At 61.5% G+C, this 22,046-nt stretch overlaps 3 protein-coding genes across 4 annotated transcripts in view; 2 read left to right on the forward strand and 1 right to left on the reverse strand.

Annotated features, from left to right (window-relative positions):
* The window catches only part of SEMA7A (semaphorin 7A (JohnMiltonHagen blood group)), a 30,524-nt gene extending 26,586 nt beyond the window's left edge, over positions 1 to 3,938 (forward strand). Inside the window, exons 12-14 of one of the 2 annotated variants that reach the window (XM_026115896.2) lie at positions 172 to 323; positions 969 to 1,036; positions 1,857 to 3,938. In XM_026115896.2, coding sequence (XP_025971681.2) covers positions 172 to 323; positions 969 to 1,036; positions 1,857 to 2,203 — 567 coding nt within the window. In that variant the 3' untranslated portion in view covers positions 2,204 to 3,938. Of the gene's footprint in view, positions 1 to 171; positions 324 to 968; positions 1,037 to 1,853 lie in introns of both variants that reach the window. The other variant, XM_026115890.2, reaches the window with a different exon arrangement.
* Positions 3,939 to 14,181: 10,243 nt separating this feature from the next.
* On the forward strand, positions 14,182 to 19,908 carry LOC112992459 (cholesterol side-chain cleavage enzyme, mitochondrial). Its single transcript, XM_026115561.2, has 9 exons — positions 14,182 to 14,453; positions 15,260 to 15,415; positions 15,743 to 15,942; positions 16,455 to 16,658; positions 17,278 to 17,438; positions 17,515 to 17,681; positions 18,210 to 18,288; positions 18,420 to 18,611; positions 19,252 to 19,908. The coding sequence occupies exons 1-9, from the start codon at positions 14,182 to 14,184 to the stop codon at positions 19,372 to 19,374; spliced, it is 1,554 nt and encodes a 517-aa protein (XP_025971346.2). The 3' UTR covers positions 19,375 to 19,908.
* Positions 19,909 to 20,076: 168 nt separating this feature from the next.
* CCDC33 (coiled-coil domain containing 33) overlaps positions 20,077 to 22,046 on the reverse strand; it is a 49,786-nt gene continuing 47,816 nt past the window's right edge. The window contains exons 18-23 of the mRNA XM_064517724.1: positions 21,900 to 22,031; positions 21,356 to 21,428; positions 21,003 to 21,124; positions 20,662 to 20,745; positions 20,400 to 20,516; positions 20,077 to 20,296 (exon numbers count right to left, since the gene is read on the reverse strand). Of these exons, the coding sequence (XP_064373794.1) occupies positions 20,234 to 20,296; positions 20,400 to 20,516; positions 20,662 to 20,745; positions 21,003 to 21,124; positions 21,356 to 21,428; positions 21,900 to 22,031 (591 nt within the window). The 3' untranslated portion in view covers positions 20,077 to 20,233. The remainder of the gene's footprint in view (positions 20,297 to 20,399; positions 20,517 to 20,661; positions 20,746 to 21,002; positions 21,125 to 21,355; positions 21,429 to 21,899; positions 22,032 to 22,046) is intronic.

Raw genomic sequence — 22,046 nt, forward strand, 5'->3', positions numbered from 1 at the left:
CCATGATCTAGGGCAAGTGACAGAGGGCTGCATTGCCTGGGGGCCCCTCTGGTGACATCCACTCCAGTATCACAGTGACTAAACCTGTGGGAACATTTCTACTGAGATCCTCGTAAGGTGGCACTGGGGCACAGTGCTGCAATGATCAGCTACTCTGCTTTCCTCCCACAGGCCATGCTGTACGTGGGCTCAACAGATAAAGTCATGGAGATACCCATGGACATGTGTGGGGTGTATCGTAACAACTGTGAGAGCTGCTTGCTGGCAAGGGACCCCTACTGCGGGTGGTCCAATGGCCGTTGTCAGTCAGTGTATGGAGGCCGGTACGTGGTACTGACTCTCTCCTTGCTCTTTCTCCAGCACATTTCATCTGGTTGCTTTAGCATGAGAAGTACTCAGCCCCTCAGCATTTCCCCTCCTGGCTGTGTTCAGACATGGTTTTGAGGCCATCTTCTCATCACAGAGATACCTGGGCCCACTGTGTCCAGGCAGTAACAGCACAGACATCTGTGCCAGCCCCGGAGCTGCACCTCTGCAGGGATCCGAGCCTCCTACAGTGCCCCTGCACTAGCGTGGGGAGAAGTGAATGGGTTTCATACCACTGGGCTGAGCACCCAGCTCCTCTTTTGCCGGTATAAACATGCCTCGCTCCATCAGAGCAGAGATTCTGGTTTGTTATGCCTGCCCTTATGGATGAAAATTAAGCTCTGCTGCTTTGCAATCTGGCCACGATGCTATTTGAAGCGTTTGATTGTGGTGAGTTCCTGGGTTCTTGCATTTGTCAGCCACTAACCCCTTAAGTGAGGGATTATTTTTCCCTACCCAGGTCGTAGCAGGTGTTTAAACAGTGAGCTTAATTTTTTGCCCCATCCAATCCATCACATCCTTTATGGGTAAATCCTTTCCTAGCCTGAAAGTGTTGCTTCCCTGACATTAGTGCATTGCTAATTCTTGTTCTCATCTGCTAGGGAGGTGCGTCAAAACCTAAACCTGGGCTCGTGGAAGGAAAAGTGCCAAGGGGGTAAAATTAAGGAAGGTAAGTAAAAGGCTTGAGCTGTAGGCCATGTGCCCGGAGGAATTTTGGGGCAGGGTGACTGATTCTCAAGGGTTTGTACGGGTTGAGGGAAGTACTGCAACTCATTTCTGGGAAACTGGGGACCACCACAAGTGGGAGTATTCTGAGAGATGGAGACACTGGGCAAGTCTCAGCCTATAGCATAAATAAATGCTTGTTTAACCACTAGGCAATATACTTGTTAATGAAAAAATGAGTGTTAATCAAATATTAGTCAAGCCTTTGGTATACAATACCACAAGCCTGATGCCATATTGCTGCCTCTAATAACTACAGACTTTGATGACCCTTAGTCTGAAGCTAAGATGGTCAGGCATGATCCTAATTGATCCTACCCAGTCTGCAACTATGCCAAGCAAGCAGACACTACAAAGTATTTCACCTCCTACCCTAAATCAAGCAATCTGGGCACTAGGCGAACAGAACAAACGCCCTAATAGGCCTTCATGTCCAGGGGCCTGTCAGTGTGTCTGGACACCTCTACACTGCTGTAAACCACCTGGTTTGGCCTCATTTCACTTCTGTGGTGAGGCTGAGCCAGTGATGTTGTGGTATGTGGTCTTGTGAGCTGGGTGGGAGGGCTCAGACTCTGTTTGCCACTGATGTCCAGGCAGAAGAGCCCTGCAGGCTTCCCCAGCTGTGGGTCAGGCCCTGTTATTTTTGCTAAATGCCTGTGTAACGTCACCATCAGTCCGACAGTTCTTCCCTCCAGACTGGAGGGGGAAGCTGTGGTTCCTGGAGACGCCTGTCTCATCCCACCCTTGTTAATCTCTTCCAGCAGACAACTACCAGAACATTACAGTTGTCCCTTTCTCTCGCTACTACCTCAACTGTCCGGTCGAGTCCCACTATGCCACCTACAATTGGTACCACAATGACTTCCTCATCAAGAGCTGTAACAACACCCACCCCCAGCAGGACTGCTTCCATTTCATCCAGAACGTGAGCCATGCTCACTACGGCCGCTATGTCTGCGTCTCTGAGGAGGACGGCTTCAGGCAGGCTCTGGTGAAGGAGCGCCTGGTGGGCCAGCTCAGGTTCATGTCCCAGAAGGGCCAGGCTGCCACGACATTTGGCTCCTGGTTGCACCTGCTCCTGATGGTGGTGTTGGTGGAGCTCTTCCACTGAATGCGACAGGATCGTGTTGTCACCTTCCAGTCTGCTGCTGCTCTTCCTCGACTTGCTATCCACTCCTGAGGCGAGATCCCCGTTCTCTTAGTCACTCTTAGGACATTGGCCTTTGACTGTCTCAGATGGGGTCCTGCCGCTCTGTGCAGCAGTCCTTCCATCTCTGGTCCTGGTGGAAGAGATGCCTCTCGGGCATTGTGAGGAAGACGCAACTGCAAGGCCAGATGGAGTGGGGTTTGGGGATGGGGCAGGAAGGGGTACCCTCGTACACAGCGGACTTTCACTGCGATGCTCATGGGGTGGCTTCAGCCTCTCCCCCAGCATCTGCTGGTAGCTCTGTGCTGGTAGTCCTTGTGAGCATACACTGGGTGCCAGTTTTGTTCACGGGACTATGCAGATGTGCATGCACTGATCCTCAGGGCCTGGTGACTCCTCTCTTTGGGAACGTGCATGTGATGAAGAGGAGGAGCCAGCCCTTGGCCTTACCAACTGGTTGATCTGTGCTTCTCTCCAAGTGAGGACTGATGCCTCCAGGTTTTCAGTTGCTAATGTCCGTTCGAGTTGACAAGCACCTGGAATGCTCCGCATGTCACCTGTGAGTCCCTTCCTGGCCTGGGCACAGGGGTCAGAAGAGTCGGACCCTGGGAGCATTTTGTTTTTTGTAGACATGGGAGGAACTAGCACTGGTTACCTGCAGGAAAGGGCAGGCACAGAGTTAGCATTTTGCATGGAAAAGACTTGGAGGATGACTAGATTTGGTGGGTGGGAAAGGCAGACCAAAGGGCCCTCGGTTTCCCAGAGGTGGGAAGGGGAGCCTCAGCCAGAACCAGGGTGGCCCTGAGAAGACGTTCAGATGCGCAAGTCCTCTGTAGGCAGCTAAGGGCATTCATCTGTGGTCAGCCTGCTCCCAGTGCACCTTTCCTCTGCGCGAGGGACCGGGCTTCCTCAGGGAAAGAGGAGGCAGGCTGCAGGTCTCAGGGTGCTGCAAACAGGCGTAACCGCGCTGAGCAGAGCAGAGCAGAGCCGAGGGGCTGCCTCTGTTTCCACCACCCGGGAGCAGATCTGCCTCTCTCCCTCGCAGCGAGTGTGGAGGGAGGAGAAGGGGAAGCACCACACTTACTTCCTTGGCCTTTGAGGCCTCCAAGCAAGACTAAACTGTGAAAACTGGGATTCTCTCCCTAGGCCTGCGTGCAAGGGGTGATCCCACAGCTTGTCTAAGCCTTTTCCAGCCCTCTTGGCCCCCAAAACACCCAGTCTCAGGCCACGAAATGGAGGCACATCATATCACATGCTTCCAATTACCTGTAACGGCGGCACAGCTCCTGCTTTGTGCCTGCTCAGAGATGCTCAGGAGCGCCGGAGCGGGATGGGCAGCGGGCAGGCGGCGCAGCCGGCCGGGGAGCTGTTGCGGGGTCTCTTGGCCGGGGGGGGGACATACCGCATTTTTCGTGACCGCAGACTACGGACAACGGGCCAGAGGTTCCTACTGCACTACATTTCCACACCAACCTTCGGAGTCTAGAGTAGAGCTTGTTACATCTCTTCTCAAAGCACTTTAACTTTGTGAACTAACAAATACCTATTTATTAGCCACTGAGGATTATCGTACTTGTATAATTTTATAATGTTATAGAAAGGGGGTGCAAGTTAGAAAAAACAAAACAGCTACCAAAAACCTCTCAGAGCTGTGACCAAAGCGCGAATGTGACAGTGGAAATAAAAGAGTGGAAAAGAGCACGAGGAGTGTTGTGTCCGGGGCCGTGTCCCTCGCTCCCTCTGCGCCCCGGTCGCGCCGGTTCCCCCCACCCCTTCCTTCCGTGGCTTCCTGCCGGCGCCGTATTTATAGCGCATCCTTTTGAAGCCCTCGGCGTTGTTTAGCCCTCTGCATTTCCTGTTGATGTTTCCGCTGCTGCGTTGTCTGGGCTTTCCTGTTCCCATCAGAGGAGCCCTGGGTTTTCGAAGGTTGACGTTCTCTCCCCGCTGGCGATAGTCTGGAGCCTCGCGACCATTCTGCATCGTGCCGGCGCTGCATCGTGTGATGTACCTGCCGCTCGGACGCGGTGCGGTGCCGCCTCCGGGCTGCTCTGGCTTCGCTCCGCTGAAGTTTCTGCCCTTGTCTCGCCTGGCTCAGCGGGGAGGGGGCACCTCTTCTCCCTCCGCAGCCGCTGAGCACCCCACTCATGGCCCTGTCCCCATGGCGGGCTGCCGCATGTGCACCGAGCCTGTCGGTGCTCAGCTGCGCGGGGCCGCTGCAGGAGCCGGGATCGCTCCCTGCCGCTCCCGGGCGCTGGGAAAGGAGCACCGAACCCCACTCAATGCAGGAGGGAGCACGAGGCCTGGGAAAATCCTGCCAGAGAAACCAGTGGGTTTTTGTGCCCCTCCACGGCCAGGCTGAGGAGTTTGGCGCTCGCCAAAGGGCCGGGGGCTGCCCGAGGCCGCCGTCTCCTCGCCCTGTCCGGGGGCTCCAGGCACCAAACCTGCCCCAAGCCCGCCGAAACAGCCCCGGCAGCGGCAGCGGCGGCAGCGGAGCGGGGAGACTCGCGCGAGCGACAGTGCCGGGGCTGGCAGCGGCCCAGCGCTGCCTACGGAGCGCAAGCACGGGGCTGCGTATAAATAGCAGCGTGCCGCGGCTCGGGGGCCGTCGGATGGCGCGGGAAGCGCTGTGTTCCCGCACGGCGGCCGCTGTGACGTAGAAAGCGCTTTTTGTGAACACCCCCCTCCCCGTCCTTGCATCCCGGCCACCTGGCGAACGGCGCTCGGAATAAAAACCCGCCGATGCCACAGCTCCGTTCCTGCCGGTTTGATCTCTTCTTCTTTGGGAAAAAGGAGCCGAAGGTTGGCAGGCAGGAAAAATAGAACAGGCTTGGGATGGGCAGGGGGCAGGGAAAGGGTATGAAAGCTTTTAAAACATGCCAGTAAAAGCAGGAGGAAGCCCAGGCAAGCAAACAATGCAATACAATACAATATAATACAATGCAATGCAATACAATGCAATGCAATACAATGCGACATGGCTCAGGCACTTTGAAACCTCCCATCAAAGCACCTCTGCGTCTCTCTGGCCGAACAAAGGCAGGAACCGGCCCGGCGGGGCGCTGCCGGCGCTGCCCCCGTTTCTGCAGCAGTTTCCAGGGATCGCGGTCTCGCTGCAGCCCCGCGCTCGGCTGCGTTCCTGCGTGCTGTGCCTGGCTGCTCCCCAAGGCAGCGTCGGGAAGTCGGCAGCAGGGCTGAGCCCGGGGCAGGGGCCCCAGGGATCCCCCCGGCGCTGCAGGGGCCTTTTCGGCCCCTCCTGGCCCAGCCCTCGCCTCGGCGCCCCGGGCTGCAGCGGCGCGGACGTGGGGTGGTCCCCGTTTCCCGTGGGGGCCCGGAGGGTGCAGCCCGCGGGGCGCCGGTTTGGGGGCTCGGGCGGGGAGCTCGGCACAAAACCCGCTGGCGGTGGCGGCGGTGGCGGCACTTCTGCGCGAAGCAGGGGAACCGAGCCCGAGCGCCAGCCGTTTTCAGCCGGAGCTAAAAGGAGCGGTGCGATTTCTGCCAGCCGGCCTGCGGAGCGGCGGGGGGAGGCTGGGCAGGGCGAGACGGCACCGAACCCACCGCCCTGGCACCAGGCGGGGGGCCTGGGAGCGCCGTCCCCAGCCGCATCGGCACCGCGGCCAAACCTGAACGGGACCAGGGGAGAAACACCAAACATCCCCCCTCCGCCCAGGGCGGGAGGAAAAGATGGAGCCTTTCCCTAAATATCCCCATAGAAAAGGCAAAGCCCAAACGTTTCGCTCTTTGTACTTTATTCGTAGCTGTGTTTCCCCTGGCCGCAGCTGCTTCCTACGAGCACAATGGCTCAAAACCCCGGGGCACCACCGAGCAAGCACGTCCCCCCCGGGAAGTTCAGGAGGGTTATTTCAACACGCGCGTGGGCGCAGGTGGGGTGCGAGCGCGCGGCTCTGCGGCTGCCCCCGTCGGGGAGCGGGGGGTGCCGGGGTGCGAGGAGCTCCTGCCGCAGCCTCCCGCCGCGTGCGGCCGCTCGCGCTGTGCACGCACGGTGCCCCCTCGCAGCCTATCGTCCCCCAGGGTCCCCGGCGGCCCAGGGGTCCGGAGCAAGCGCACACGGAGCCGGATGGAGCCGTGGGGGGCCGGGCTGGAAATCAGGACCCTGCAGCTTCTCACAAGCAGTGGGGACCAGGGACCAGCCCGTCCAGCTGTCACTCGTGCTGGTTGTCTGCCTGCCCAGCGCCTAAGAAAATCAGCGCATGCGTCCTCGTTCCGGGAGGATTTGGGCCTTTGCCCAGGCTGGGGGACGAGGGTGCCCCCAGCTGTGGGTGCGACACCGGCCCCGAGCCCCACGTGCCTTTCCCTCCTGGGTGCTCCCCAGCCCCACGGAGGTGCCAAGTGCGGGCGGGTTGGATGCAAGAGAAACTCGGCTGGGGGAAGGCAGCAGGGAGCAGATAAGCATGCAGACGCGGGGAGCACCAGCCCCTTCTCCCGCGCACGGCCACGGTCCCCCCCCAGGCTCCTTCCAGCCGTGGATGGAAATCTTGGCCCCAACAGCTCTTGCATCTCCGGGAAGGGCCCAAGGCCCAGGTGACGGCGACTGCTCCGCGGGGAAGGGAGCCACGCGCCTGCCGGCTGGGCCGCTGCTCCGCAGGGCCGCGGGGGAGAGGACGGCGGGCGAGCTGGACCACGTGGCATCTGCCACCAAGGTTTCTCTTCCCTCCCCACTTCCTCCCCTCATTCCCGCTCCTCACCCCACAGTTCCCACCACTGCGTGCACTGATGCAACCGCACGTGGGCCCGTGCTGTAAATGAGAGCCGGGAAATGACCCCGCTCCCCATCTCCCCAGGGGTTTTGGAGGTCTGGATTCGCTTTCGAAGCCGCCTCATTCCAGGCCTCCAATCTCCACTTCTTTTCCCACGTAGCTGCTGCACGCTGACCCCATGGTGCTGGGGGAGCCGGGCGGATGCTCCCGGAGCAGCTCTGCCCGGGGTGACCGTACGCTGGGGCTGCCGCCGCCCTGGCGCTGGCCCCCACAGCCGTTCGGTCCCACGGGCCAGCGGCCGGCCGGCTCGGCGGGCAGGCGCGCGCCGCTTGCAGGAACATGAGCCGCTTCCCAGAAACGCGATTACCCGGGAGAGCACGGAGGAAGTTCAAAGCAGCGGGGATAAGTGAGCGTCTCTCTTCCTCCCAGGCACACATATTCCCCGGTTCCTGCTCCCTGGGGTCACGCACGCACCGGCACCGCAGGCCCCGCCGGCCTCGGGTTGCCGCCCCCGGCACTGCCTCCCCGCCAGGCTTTTCTCTCCCTTCTGCTTTTGCCCTGGTGTGACGCAGGGGGTGCGGCGGAGCATCCCCCCGCCAGGGATTTCGGGCAGCGCCGGCCCCCCCTCGGCAGGGCCAAGTGAGGGCACCTGGCAATTTTCGGGTCCGGCGCGGCGTGCAACGGGTTAGAAAAAGGCGATGCAGTTCAACAGAGCAGGAAAATAAATACGAGGCCTCCTCCCCTTCCTGAGCCGTGTTTGCACTCGGGCGGTTCGGTGCTGTCTCTGGCAGGTCGTGTTTCTCCTGGGGGCTCGGCTCGGCCCCCCGAAAGAGTGGGCAGGACGTGTGTTTGCATCGCTGCTGCTAAAAGAAAGCGCTTCCCTGACCCGCATTTCCGCGCCCCCTTCTCCGCTCGTGCTGGTGGCGGCGATGCCGGAGCAGGACGGTGCCGCTGGAGGCAGCTAAAGGAAGCCGGTCCGAAGGAGCTGGAAGGGCCTTGCAGAAACACCCAGGGCCAGACTTCTCTAGCCAGGGGAAGCTCTGTGGTCTCCTCCCCAAAATCCAGAGCGGTGGCATCACTCCCGGCGCCGTGGAGCTGAGGGCAGTGCTGGCAGATGTGAGCATATTTTATCGGCTCCGGCACTTGTTGGCAAGGACTCGGCATGCCACAGATTCCCGGAGACCACCCGGAGCTGGCCGGTCCCAAAGGGCAGCAGCTGACCCCACCGCCCTGGTACACCTCCCTTCCCACCAGTGCAGCTGGGCCGCAGAGACGGAGAGAGGCGACATCGAGTGAAAGGACCTGCTCGGGCTGGAAGGGGCTGCGTGAGGGCCCTGGAGCAGCAGCCTGCTGAGACCGAACATTTTGACCACCAAACCCGGACCAGGTTGCTCAAGGCTTAGTGCAGGCGGGTCTTGAAGCCCTCCAGAGATGGAAGCTGCACATCCCTTTGGGGCCCTTCTTCCAACACCACACCATCCTTCTGGGGAACATTTGTTTCCTTATGTCAAGTTGGATTCCCCTAATTTTAATTTAAGACCCCCGTTTTGTGCTCCCACCGTGCCACCCGTGAAGAGCCCTGCCGGTGGCCAGCTGCTGAGGATGCTGCAGTTCATCAACTTCTTTCTTTTACTGGGGGAACTCCTTGTGTTATAATTGCTTCACCACGGCTCGAAACTCTACGGCATGATTTGCAGCTGAAAATTTTCTCTCTTTAAAAATACAACGCTATGAAGATCAGGTCTTCCCCCTCCTCGCCATGCTCAGACCAGAATATCGGGGTTTTCTGGGCAGCAGTTTTACTAGCGAAATTTTCCCAGCCACCTGCTCGCGGGCGAGACACGCATGTTTGTAATGAACGGATTTGCCGTCTTCCCGTTCATGCAAAGAGTGGGGAAAACCGCCCGGTGAAATCACAGTGAAAAAAAGCCTGTCGCAAAAGTACACAAAAGCCAGGCGCCGAGACCAGCGGCCCTTCCAGGGACTGAACACAGTCAGCGTGGGGCTGGACGCCGCGGCTAGGAGTCGCAGGGGCCGCGATGAGCGGGGGCCGTATTTGTTCAGCCGGCTCCACACCCTTTCCCAGCTGCCGGCTTCACATCGAGAAAAGGAACTGAAGTTAGCGCTGTTTTTGGCCTGTTCCCTTCTGTTTCGGGAGGAAGAAGCGTGCGCGGTGCTGTGAAGCGCTGGGGTACGAAGGCTGAGCAGGCTCTGGCTGGGCCGGGAGCTGCTCTGCCAGAAGGCTGCTATAAATCACCGCGTTCCTCGATGATTCCCAGCCACAGGCACCCCAGAGACGTGAACAAGGGTGGGGATTTTCCAGGGCAGCTGGAATTTCTCCAGCATCGAGGGTGTTTTCGATGAACACCCATCAAGACTCATGCAGAAACCCTCCCACCTGCTCGGGACCGAGGGGGATGAGCGCGACGGCCCGCTGCGGCCTCGGGAAACGAGGCGGTGGGCGCCGCGTGGGAACATCCCCTGGCCACCACTTTGCAGGAGTGGCGAGGTTTCGCCTCCCCAGCCAGCCTCCACGCTGAGCCGGGTTTCCCACCGCTGCCCGGAGAGCAGCAGTGTTTCTTAGCCCCTGGCCGCGGCCGTGCTGCATCGGCGGTGCCGGTCTGGGAGCTCTAGCGGGGAAGGTGCGAAGGGGCTGGGCAGCCAGGCGCGGGGAGGGGGCACGCGAGGGGGAGCCCCGCGCTGCTTGCGAGGGCGGAAAGCGCGAGCGTGACACCCACGCCAGGCAGCTAAAAGCAGCCCAGGAAATACCAGTGCCCTCGTTTGGCGGGAGGAAAGCAGCCCGTGGGACCCTCCTCGTGAGCAGCCCGTGGGACGGGGAGAAGGGGACCGGGAAGGGGAGTGACTTTCAGTTCAGCTCATCCGAAAGCGATAGTGGCTCTGTCAACCTGACACGGAGTCAAAGCAGAAGATGAATTGCTGCTGGCACTGAGTTTTGAAATGCCTCCTCCCGTCCCTGCTGTTTTCCACCCCTGCTGTGGCCTTCGCAGCCACCTGAGCTGGCGCAGCAGACCTCCGGCCCGCGACCCCCCAGCACCCACTCGTCGGTGGGTGATAGTGTCCCATATCCCAGACGGCACAGCTGCAGGAGGCCAGCTGTGACCGGGAGCCACGTGCATGGGCAGTCAAAACCATCTTCTTGGGTGAGCGATTCGCCCTCGTTGTGTGTGTTCATCAACTTTCTCATTCCCCCTCCCGGTCGTCTCCAGCAGGAGCCGAGCGCAGCCGCTGCTGTCAGCTTTGCCCGAGGGTGCGAGACCGTGGCAGCTCCTGGCCTCGCCAGGCACGTCTGCCAACCTCAGCAGTGTGTCAGGCTGGGGGTGGCGAGCCGGGAGCCACCCTACAGCGTCCACCACACCACAACAGCACAACGCTGCGGCCTCCTGCCGCCTCCCTGACCCCACCTGGCCGGTGGAAGCGTGTCGGCGTGGGCTTGGCGGGAGGAGGACACACGGAGGGGACCCCATTGCGCGAGTTACCTGCTCAGCTTTGCCCATCGTGGGTGATCCCGTGATAGGAAGTGGTGGGAGCCGGATCTGCGCTGCGATTGCTCTTGTGCTGGGGGGGCAGCGCAATGGAACAAGTGGCGTTAGTACAACGGTTGGGGGAGAAGTGACACCCCTGGTGTCAACACACCTCCCTAACCCATTTCCTGCCCCCATACTCTATCGGAGACCCCCACCAACCGAGTTCCTGAACACGGGTCGCAGCTTGCGAGAGTGGTAACCACCAGTTTCCTTTCCAAGCAGCGTGCTCAGGGTCTCTCTCAGCAGTGCTGAGCCTCCGCATTTCCTTTTTGCTTCTTCTGATCTTGCAAGATTGGAAGAAACCCGGAGGAAGGTGCCTCTAAAATTGGAGACCCTTTGGGGGCAGAGTGGAAGGGGGGTAGGACCTGTGCGGAGGATGTGGCACAGGAACGTTTTGAAAGGTGAGGCGGTAGGAGAAAACCCGTGAGGTTACAGTCACGGAGCCCATGAGCTGGAGAGAGGGGTGCAGATGTGACTCACCCTTTGAAGCTCACTGAGATGCTCTTCGCTGCAGCCCTTGTGGGGGCTGGAGCTCCCCAAGGACTCGCCAAGCAGCCAACAGCTGCCCAGGGGCGGACTGGAGCGCCGTGCCGTGGTCACCCATGCTGCGCAGCTGCCAGCACGCGTGGTGTTGACCCAGGACAAACCTGGGCACGGTCTGGGGACAGCTGAGGCCGGCAGTCCTTCCCGGGGCAGGCTGGACAAGGCACCCGGTGCTGTGAGAGAGGGAAGTGGGGCTGTGAGCCCTGCTCCGTCCCTTGGGTCGAGGTCTGTATTATTTACTAGCACTAGTGTAGCCGGGGCTGTTCCAAAGCGATCCCTATGTCCACCGCTCTCAGGAGTGCGGGCAAAAGGAGGTGCCCAGGGCAGTGACAACGCACAGGCGTCAAGGACGGGAAGGGGAAAGGGTAGGACACACACAGTAGTGGTGGCAGTGGGGATCGGGCCACCATCCCAATCCGCCGGAGCTGCTCCAGGGCACACGCCACTCCGGTGCGGAGCTGCTCGCCCAGGCCAGGTGTCTGCGTGGGAGCTGCGGCCCAAGCCGGGGGTGGCCGGGCCGGGCGGGCGCCGAGCCCATGTCCCAGGAAGGGGCAGCGCCACCTCCAAAGCGGCGCCAGCCCGTGTCGCCGGCGCCACCGCTGGGGCAGGAGCGCCACCAGGCGACCTGCGCGCCGCAGTTAAGCTTTAATAGTGGAACAATAATAAAAGATACGCTAGGATAGATAAAAGATATACTCGGGTAGATAAAAGATATACTCGAATAGATAAAATATATACTAGAATAATAATAGAAGATATACTCGAATAGATACTAGAATAACAATCAAGGAAACCCTGGCCGGCTTCCTGCTGCCGGGCAGCAGCGGCGGCGAGTTTTGCTGCATTTCAAGGCTTGATTGCGTGAAGCTGAGCCGGGAGAAAGGCTTTACGTTAAAATAGTTTCCGTGGTCACACGAAGTTTGTATCTCGGTCCCTCGCCCGGCCCGTGCCGCTGCGCTGCGTTTCCTCTCGCCGCCCCCCCCCCCCCCCCGAGAGAAAAGGCAGCCTCCGTCCGGCGTTAATCACAGGCCGGGAATAAGGGATTTTGCTTAGACGATAACTCTGTCCCGAGCACCAACCTCGTTACTCCCCCGGTCCACCGCAGAGGGGCACTTTTGCCCACATCAGCTCCGCCTGCCTCCGAGCCGCGGCCGGGGGAGCCTGCGGCCAGGCCCGGCCCTGCGCCTCCCTCGCCGGGGAGGGGGGGGACGGGCTGCGGAGCTAGAGCCGGTGCTGCCCCTCCCCGGGACCCCCCGGGACCCCCAGGACTCCCAGGAGCATCTCAGGAACCTCCAGGGCCCCTCAGCGACCCCCCGATACCCCCAGGGACCCCAAGGTACCCCCCCCCAGGGACACCCTAGAGATACCCGGTGGCCTCCAGAGACATCCCAGAGCCCCCAGTAAAGCCCAAGGGACCCCCCCCCCCCCCCCCCATGGACACCTCCAGGAACATTTCCAGGGACACCTCCAAGGATGCCCCAGGGACATCTCCATAGTCCCTCAGTGACCCCTGATGCTCCCAGGGACCCTCCAGGGACACCACAGGGACCCCCAGAGCCCCCAGGGGCATCCCAGAGCCCTCAGTAAAGCCCAAGAGACTCTCCCAGTGACACCTCTAACACCCCTCAGCGACCCCCGGGGACCTTCCAGGGACACTCAGAGCCCCCAGGGACACCCCAGAAAGCACAGGGCCCCTCACGGATCCCTGGGAACCCCCAGGGACCCTCCACAGACACCTCGGGGACCCTCAGGGATGCCCTATGGACACAGCTTGGTGAACACTGTGTTTCTCTTCTACCTTTCAGCATTTCCTTCAGCTTTTGCACTGAAATGAGCATCACGTCCCGGTGGTGATTCCAGCACACTTTCGGTCCCGATGCAGCCTCCCTGGGCTGGCTTGAGGGGTTATTTCACTCGACGGCAGCCAATGCTCCCAAACCAGGCTCTGCCGCTGGTCCGGGATTGGGGGGACCGGCCGGCATCCCCCCGGCACCCCCAGCTCTGGGTAGTGATTGCCCCTACCCCGAGGGGGTGGCGTGATGGTACGAGAGCCGCGGGGCACGGAGAGCCGGAGGCTGCGGCGTGCGGAAGAGACCTGGAAGGGGCCGTTTTCAGGTTGCGTGGGTGCGGAGGTGAAGGATGCGGGAGATGGAGGTTAGCAGCAGAAGGCAGGCACCAAAGAAACCCCAGAGAAGGTGGGCCCACAGTGACTCACTGATAAATCCTATGATTTGAGCAGTCATGAGCTTTTTTAGGTATAACCCATGATATTTTGCATGTTTGGGGCTGGATCCCCCAGCTTCCAGCTACTCTGGGCTGGACACACGCTGCTCCTGTTGCCCTGTGCACCCCTCAGTCTCGCAAGCACCTGAAACCTCGCTGTTCCCCTCTTGCTCCCCTGTCCCATGGGCTCCAGGACCACCCCAGCCCCACCACTGACACTGGGACCACCCCACTGACACTGACACCACCCCACTACCTGGCTGACTGAGGCCTGTCCCTTCCCATCACTCCCTATATCTCTTCAAACTTTAATTTTGTTATTTATTATGTGCACGAAGGCCAAGCTACAGTGTCTAGTGTTAGTGCCCAAGTGATCCCTCATGTTTGGTGCCAAACAAAACACTTAAACATGTAATTCTCCCGTTCCGCTTGGGTGCCGGTCTTCACCCTGAGTGCTTGTGATAGCGTTTGTGCTTGCTGCGGTTCAGCGTGCCACCGCTCAACGTCCCTCCTCAAGGTCTCAGGATAACACCGCTCCTCTTGGGAGCTTTATAATGTCTGGAAATTGCCCCCACCTCCTCCTGCAGAGCTGATGGGAGAGGAGCTCATGCTCCTCCCAGGTGCCAATGCCAAAATAAAGCTCATGGCCCTTCCACCGGCGCAGACAGCTCCCACCTGAAGCAGACTGCAGGTTTTCAGCACTGCCCTGCGCCGTCCTTGCACCGTGCGCCGGCCCTGGGGCGAGCCGTGACTCACGAGGAGGCGGGCACGGCGGCGGAGAGCCAGCGCCACGCTCCCTGCGGAGATCCTCTCCTTGACACCACGGCCGGCGGGATAAGAGCGAGGCTGCAGGAGCCGGGGCGGCCCGCAGGCAGTCCGCCGCCTCCGGTCTCGGTCGCTCTCCCGGCCGCACGTCATGTTGGCCAGGGCTGTGCCCAAGCCTGGCTGCTTGTGGCGGTACCCTGCTACCCCGGACGGGCACGCGGCGGGCTGCCGCCCGGTGCACGTGGCCGCCAGCGAGCTGCCCTCTGCCCCGGCCCCGGCCCCGGCGGCTCGGCCTTTCAACCAGCTCCCGGGCAACTGGAAAACTGGCTGGCTCAACCTCTACCACTTCTGGCAGGAGGGCGGCTTCCACAACATCCACAACATCATGGCCCGCAAGTTCCAGGAGTTCGGTCCCATCTACAGGTAAGGCGCTGAGCAGGGTCCCTCCGGGCCGTAGCTTGTCCTGCCGCCAGCTGCCTGCAGCTGCTTCGAGTCGGCGGGTCAGGGACCTTGCAGGATGCGCAGCTTTGCCCCAGGCCCCTCTGGGTCCTCGCTGCACCCACGGCTCCTCTCCTGCCCTGGCCCCCCAGCTGGCGAGGCGGGGGGCTGCGGAGGGCAGGGGTGTCTGCGTGCGAGCGTGCAGCACCCTGCGCCGGAGAGGCGGCAGTCCTTGCACCGCACGGGGCTGCGGGGGCTCATGCAGCGCGAAGGGGGCTGGAAGGGGGGCACCTGGCTGCGTCAGCACTCGCATGGTCCCCGCTGCCCAAGCAAGGACCGACACTGGCTGGGGCATACATTTTTTGACCCGAGGGCGTGGGTCACATCTGCAGTGGTGTAAATCAGGGCAGCACCAAAGATTTCCAGGGCATTGCGTTGGTTCGTGTCAGCCATAGCTTTACGTTGAAATCCTGCTCTCTCCTGACTCCTTAAAAAAATCCCCCTCCGGGCCAAATTCCTCCCTGAAGGATTTAACCCAGCGAGGTCTCTGCTCCAGCTGTACCTGCCAGAGCCCCGAGGACCGGATCCTGGCTGGTGCAGAGCAGCTGCGCTTCCCAGAGCTGCTGCATCTGCCCATGGGCAGGGCACCCGGGGGGTGCCACGGGGTGGGCTGCAGGTTTGGGGAGGTGGGTCTGGCAGTCACCTTGCAGGCAGAGGGGCTGCAAACCCCGACACAGGGCCCAGGCGGCGGGGGGGCACTGGTGCTCCTGATCTCGTCTCGACCGCCGCAGGGAGAAGCTGGGTGTCTACGAGAGCGTGAACATCATCAGCCCCCACGACACTGCCACGCTCTTCAGGTCGGAGGGCATGCTGCCGGAGAGGTTCAGCGTGCCGCCGTGGGTGGCTTACCGGGATTTCCGCAACAAGCCCTACGGCGTGCTCCTCAAGTGAGTGAGGAGGTGGGGAAGGCCGGGGAGGGACACTCGGGGGGGTGCAGTCCCACCTAGCCGGCAGGTTCCCTCCTCACCCTGAAATTGGGGTCCGCTTGCTCTGCGGTGCCCGGCTCAAGAGCCCTGCCGGGACCTGCCAGGCAGAAACACCCTGGCACATGGGATGGTGGGATGCCAGAGCACCGGGGTGGTGACCAGGGACACCAGAGGGCCCCAGCTGGCACTGCCCTCGGGGGAGCGGGTCATGGGCACCCCGCAGGGGCAGAGGGAGGGGCGGGGAAGCCAGTGCCCGCTGCCCCTGAGGGCTCTTCTCGTGTCTCGCAGGACGGGGGAAGCCTGGCGCTCGGACCGCCTGACCCTGAACAAGGAGGTGCTGTCGCCGCAGGTCATGGACTGCTTCGTGCCCCTGCTGAGCGAGGTGGGGGAGGATTTCGTGCAGCGGGCCCGAGCGCAGATCAAGAAGAGCGGCCGGGAGCGCTGGACGGCCGATTTCACCAACGAGCTCTTCCGCTTTGCCCTGGAGTGTGAGTGCTCCAGGCTTCCGACCCGGATGAGACCCGGGCTGAGTTCCTCTGGGAGAGACCTTCCCTCTGAACTATGCCTTTGCGTGGTGCCAGACACGGGCAACGTGATGCCTTTCCCCCAGCCTCCTCCTCAGAATGGCCCAACATTTCTCCCCAAAAACTTAGGGTCTAGAGGGACGTGCTCTCTCCAAATGAGGGGGCTGTGTGGAGGGGTCAGTGCCCCACTCCGGGACTCCCTTCCCAGCTACACAAGATCCAGCTGAGACTTTCACAGCTGGACAGCTCTTTATCATCTACAGGCGGGTCATCAACCGCTGGCCCTGCTCTGCCCCACAGAGGATGCCTCCATGGTCCTGTGAAGCTGGAGGAGTGTAGGAGGACAGGCCAGGGGCCCTTTAGCCGTGGAAAGGCAGGAGTCAGCCCCCACAGGGCAGGGGGGACCTGGGAGGGTGCAGGGGGACAGGACCGGCCTTGCGGAGGGCCTGGGCCCTTGACTCGCGCTGTGCTTGCAGCTGTGTGCCACGTCCTGTACGGGGAGCGGCTTGGCCTGCTGCAGGACTTCGTGGACCCCGAGGCGCAGCGCTTCATTGACGCCGTGACCCTCATGTTCCACACCACCTCACCCATGCTCTACGTCCCGCCGGCTCTGCTCCGCCGCCTCAACGCCAAGACGTGGCGGGACCACGTCCAAGCGTGGGATGCCATTTTCACGCAGGGTGAGCATTCCTCTGCCGCGCGCCTCCATGCTGGGAGCACCAGCCCGGTATGGTGCTCAGGGGGAGGACAACCTCGAGAGCACATCCTCATCAGACCTGCGTGGAAACCTCCCGGGGCCAGCTGCTGAGCTCAGGGCTGCCTGCAGGGAAAGCTACCCGACTGCAGGGCCACCGAGGTTGGGAAGGCTTTCTCACTGGGATCTGCCCAGCAGGAGCTGATGATGTTGGAACAGCTGAGGATCATCTGGGAGAGATGAAGAGCACATTATGGGCATCACTTTGATGGGAACAGCAGCGCCAGCTCTCCTAGAGGGGCTTGTAGGATCAGAGAAATTTTGGTATCCAGTAGAAACCTCCTGCAGGGTGTATGCCTCGTGTTACCCTCACCGCCCAGGCTCTTGTGCCCAGCCAGACAGTGCTCTGCTGCAAGGGCAACTCCAACGGAAAAGCCATTGGCCTGGGGGCAGCGATGTCCTACGCATTTGCCACCAGCGGCACCAGGACCATGCCTGGACCACCCATGGGCCTGCTGAGGCAGCCTGTTAGCCCCCTGCCAGGCCTGGACTTGGCTGGGTTTCTGCAGGGCACTCAGTGCAGCGCCTGCTCTGTGTCTCCTCAGCGGACAAATGCATCCAGAACGTCTACCGAGACCTCCGGCTGCACCGCAAGAGCACCAAGGAGTACATGGGCATCCTCGCCAGCCTCCTCATGCAGGACAAGCTGCCCCTGGACGACATCAAGGCCAGTGTCACCGAGATGATGGCAGGAGGAGTGGACACGGTAAGGACCAGGCAGGACTTGTTTGGGAGTCAGGTCCTAGGCGGCTCTGAGCTCTGGCCATTCTGCTCTGTTTCAGACCTCCATGACGCTGCAGTGGGCCATGTTCGAGCTAGCGCGTTCCCCGGGCATTCAGGAGCAGCTGAGGGCAGAGATACTGGCCGCCAAGCGGGACGCGGGGGGAGACAGGGTGAAGATGCTGAAAACCATCCGGCTGCTCAAAGCCACCATCAAGGAAACACTCAGGTAATCAGGAGGCAGTAGCTGGTTCCCCCCCATTGGCAGCGGACAAGAACAACCCCCCTCCATTTACTGCCCAAATCTCTGGTTCCCTTTCACCGTGGGAATCCCGCAGCGTGCCTGGGACTTGTGCTTCCCCAGCTCCCTGCTTTCCAAGGAGAACGAGCTCCTGCGGCAGGGTGTCTTGCAGCAGATCCTTGTAGAAGAGAGCCACCAACCCATGTCCAACGCTGCCCCAGATCACCACCATCCCAGGGCACCTTTCCAAGGTGGTGAACAGGTCACCTCTCAGCGGCCTCTCCAGTGCCACGGGGAGGCAGTCTGCAAGGCTCAGTCTGGGAAAGACGCACAACCAGTGCTTAGCACGGGTTAATGCTGCAGAGCGGACACACGAGATGGGTGGAGGGGACCAGTGTCCCCTAGTCATATCATCTTTCTTGAACTTGACACCTAGCTGGTGCACGGGGATCCTCCAGCAGTTACCACGGCACGGGGTGGCCTCTTGGACATCTCCCCTGACTGTCTCTCCCCCAGGCTCCACCCCGTGGCGGTGACCCTGCAGAGATACACCACACAAGAGGTCATCCTCCAGGATTACCGCATCCCCCCCAAGGTGAGCAGCCCAGCCTGGCATGGCCCTGGCACTGCTGGTCTCCAAAGCACAGATGAAGCCATACGGCTGCACCAGGGGATCGCGGGGCAGTGGGGAGGCTGTGGCACTCGTCCTTCTTCACCTCTTCACAGACATTGGTGCAGGTCGGGCTTTATGCCATGGGTCGGGATCCCAAGGTCTTCCCCAAGCCGGAGCAGTTCAACCCCGAGCGCTGGCTGGCAACAGGTTCAAAGTACTTCAGGGGCCTGGGCTTCGGATTCGGGCCGCGCCAGTGCCTGGGCCGCAGGATTGCCGAGCTGGAGATGCAGCTCTTCCTCATCCACGTAAGTCAGCTTGCTGCTAGCAGAGCCCAGCCGCCACGGGGGAGAGCAGGGGCACCCCGGCTGCTGCAGGGCAGGAAACCCCCTGCTTCCTCCGCAGCTTTGGAGGGCCAGGCTGGGTCACCGCCCCAGGCTGCTGCCTCCCGCAGACGGGCGCTGCCGGGCAGAGCCGGGGCTCAGCACCTTGTCAGAGCCTCTCCCAGTCACAGGGGCAAGGGACTGAAGGCTGCAAGACGCTCAGACGTGGCACCACTGAGGGACTTGGCATAGCCTAGGGCACACTCTGGCAACCTTGCTGTGGCTCTTAGTGGAGCGGAGGAGTCCTGGCTCCTGTTACCACCCTCACCACTGAGCTCTCTGCTGCTGCGAGTACGCGCAGTGTCCCAGGGCTGGCCGTGGTCGGTGGAGCAGGCTGACCTCGCACTGGCAGGGATCAAGGAGGGCTCACGTGCCCTGTGAGCACGATCTGGTTGTGCCAGCGGTACTAGTTGGGAAGGGTGATGAAAAGCTGAGTTCCCAGTCCAGCAAAGCCCTGTGCAGTGCCAAAGCCGGCGGTGAGGGAAACCAGCCCCCGTCTGGCCCTTGGGACCTCTGTGTTTTTTCATCTTTGGCATTTTCCATCTGCTTTTTTCCTCTCTTCCAGATGCTGGAGAATTTCAAGATTGAAACCAAGAGAGCCGTGGAAGTCGGGACCAGGTTTGATCTCATCCTGATCCCGGACAAACCCATCCACCTCACCTTGAGGCCTCTGGAGCCCCAGGCCTGAGGGGGCAGAAGACCCCATTCCCTGGCAATCCTGGGACCGGGCTGGGACAGCGGGTGTTGGACCAAGCTGGTCCCAATTAGAGGGGATTTGCGCCTGCATGTCTCTGACAGCTTGACTCATGCTTTACGTCCTGGAAAGCTCCCTATGATATGATGCTAAGACTCCAGCAAAGGGATATGATTTGGGAGAAAGCTGTGAAGCCTTCACAGCACAGCCTTGGCTCTGTGCCCCCCTGCCTCTGCTCCAGCTCACTCAAGGCTGCGCTTACGCCACTGGGGAGATAAACCGGAGGAACCCAGTCCCAGCATCGCCTGTGCCTGGGGTGGCTCACACCGGGCAAGGAGCCCCGAGGCACATCCCCTCTCGGGACCTAGGGGATCCCCTATCTCAGCCCTCTCTGATTTTATGCAGAGCCAGCACCCTGGAGAAGGGGTCTGCCCCGTGACGGGGTGTGGGACGGCAGCAGAGGGAGGCATGATGGGGTGATGTCCCTCCCCAGCCCACCCCAGCCTCGCCGGGCACTCCCGGCTCCCTGCAGTAGCTGCTTGAGGCACCCCCAGACCTGGGGGCTGCTCTGCGCACCCCCAGAGGCCGGGGGAATGTCCTGCCCGTACCACCGGGGACCAGTGGTCGTGCTGCCCCGACATCTGCTAACATTTCGCTTCCCCTCTGATTTGCTCTGTAACTTAGTCACGCAGCAAAAGCACTGGATACTCTTTATGTGCGTGAATATTACATTTCTGAATCTTTCTCTGGAGTCCTGTACAAAGCATGTCCTGGGGTGGGGAGATGAAGGGCAGCCATGCACAGACCAGCCGAAACACCTCCCATGGCCTCACTGCTCTGCTCCTGGCACGGGCTAGGACAGAGGGTCCAGTGTCTGGTGTCTCCTCATGGGGGCCATGGGGCCCGGTGGCATCTTCTGGTGGGAAATGAGAACACATCTCATTTCATAGCTTGGCGATCCCTGGCTAATGCAGGCTGGGCAGGGCCTGCAGGCGGGGGCCTGAGCCCCAGGCACTCACCAGGGCCGGGTCACGGGCAAAGCTGGAGGATGAGCCCCTGAAGCCGTGGTCCTGCTCCAGCAAGCGTGTGCTGAGCTCCTGCTTCTCCCGTCCCCACCTCCTGGCAGCCTCCTCCAGCTGCGACAGAGACCGGGGGTGCTCAGGGCAGGGGGGAACAGGGCTGGCGGCTGAGGCAGTCGAGGGTGGGCAGCCAAGGGTGCCCTCGGGTGCGCGGCACCGAAGCAGGGAGAGATGGGGTGCTGGCGGAGCGAGCGAGGCTCACCTGGCTCTCCAGGACACGGCTGCGAGCTTGTGCCTTCTCCAGCTTGGCCAGCAGAGACAGTTTCTCCGAGCTGCCAAAGACGTCCTGCAGGTTGGAGAGGACAAGCAGGAGAGCAGAAACACAGAGCAGTGTCACCTCCCTTCCTGCCCCACGCTCACAGGGTGTCAGCCATGGGAGGTGGCTGCGGCTGTCACCCCATGGAGAGGCACCTGACCCACACCGGCCACGCGGGGTGGCCCTAGGCTTGTGTCCCACCGCCAGGCGCCCGCTCTCCTGGCAATGCCGGGTGCCACAGCTCTGCCCACCCATCCCCAGGCCCTTGTGCCGCTCCCCGCCCTCACCGGCAAATCTTGCGGTGGCGGAGCGATGGGGGGCGAGGGGTGCCGGGGCCTTGCCAGCTCCTCCCGCAGCCTGCGGTTCTCGGCCAGCAGCGCGCTGTACAGCTCCCCGGCCAGGGCTTCGCCTGTGGGACCAGAACACGAGGTCGCAGAGGGCACGGGGACCCTCCCGCCATAGCCGGGAGCTCCCAGAGGAACAAACCATGGACACCAGGAGGGACCAGCCACCCCCGGGGCTGGATGGGGCAAGCAGCCCGGCAGCCCCATGGGAGATCCAGGCCCAGCTGCCGATCTCTGCCCATGCAGGGCCGAGGCACCCTGAGGGGCCCCTTCCCCGCGGCCCTGCTTGCACCCACCCGTCGGCTTCTTGGTGCTCCTGCCTGCCCCGGAGAGCCGCTCCTCCAGCATCTGCTCCATCGTTTGGATCACCTGCGGAGAGAGCAGAGCCATCCCGTCGGGCAGGGGCCGGGTCCCGCTGCATTCCTTCGCCCCTGCTCCTCCTTCCTGCCTGGGGAGCACTGAGTGCCAGGGCCTGGCCAGGGAGGGATGGTGTCCTTAATCTTGAAGACATGAGGCTTGCAGGCATTAAAGGAAGGTAGTTGTGCTCCCCTCTGGGATCTCTTCTCCCTGCCGGTTTGCCCCGATCTCTGTCTGACCAGGGCAGCATTTCTCTCTCACCCTCTTTTACCTTTTCTCTTTCCAGGGATGGCTTGTGTCCAGCCATCTCTCCAGAGGCAATAGCTGGGGTCTCCCAGCATGTGTCTGTAGCCTTTTCCCAGGATACAGAAGGGGACAGTGGGAAGCGGGGCATCTATCGGGAGTATGTGGCCCGGGGCCAGGGCTGCCCACCCTCATGTCCCTCTGCCTGCCCCTCTCCGCTCCCAGCCTGCCCCAACTCACCTTCTCCTGCTGCCTCACTGTCTCCTCCAGGTCCTTCATCTTGGCCACCTTCTCCTGGCACCTCCTCAGTGCAGCTTGCTGCTGCTGGTGGGCTCTCTGGAGCATTATCAGGTCTTTCTCCCGGTCGTTTTTCTAGTGGGAAGGAAG

The sequence above is a fragment of the Dromaius novaehollandiae genome, chromosome 10 (assembly GCF_036370855.1).
Source record: "Dromaius novaehollandiae isolate bDroNov1 chromosome 10, bDroNov1.hap1, whole genome shotgun sequence".
Taxonomy (NCBI): Eukaryota; Metazoa; Chordata; class Aves; order Casuariiformes; family Dromaiidae; genus Dromaius; species Dromaius novaehollandiae.

Excerpts from the sequence above, each read along its gene's own strand:
- LOC112992459 (XM_026115561.2), top strand. The coding sequence starts at position 14,182 with ATGTTGGCCAGGGCTGTGCCCAAGCCTGGCTGCTTGTGGCGGTACCCT. Across the intron at positions 17,682-18,209 it reads ACCATCAAGGAAACACTCAG|GCTCCACCCCGTGGCGGTGA; the intron begins GTAATCAGGAGG and ends TCTCTCCCCCAG. Across the intron at positions 18,612-19,251 it reads TGCAGCTCTTCCTCATCCAC|ATGCTGGAGAATTTCAAGAT; the intron begins GTAAGTCAGCTT and ends CCTCTCTTCCAG.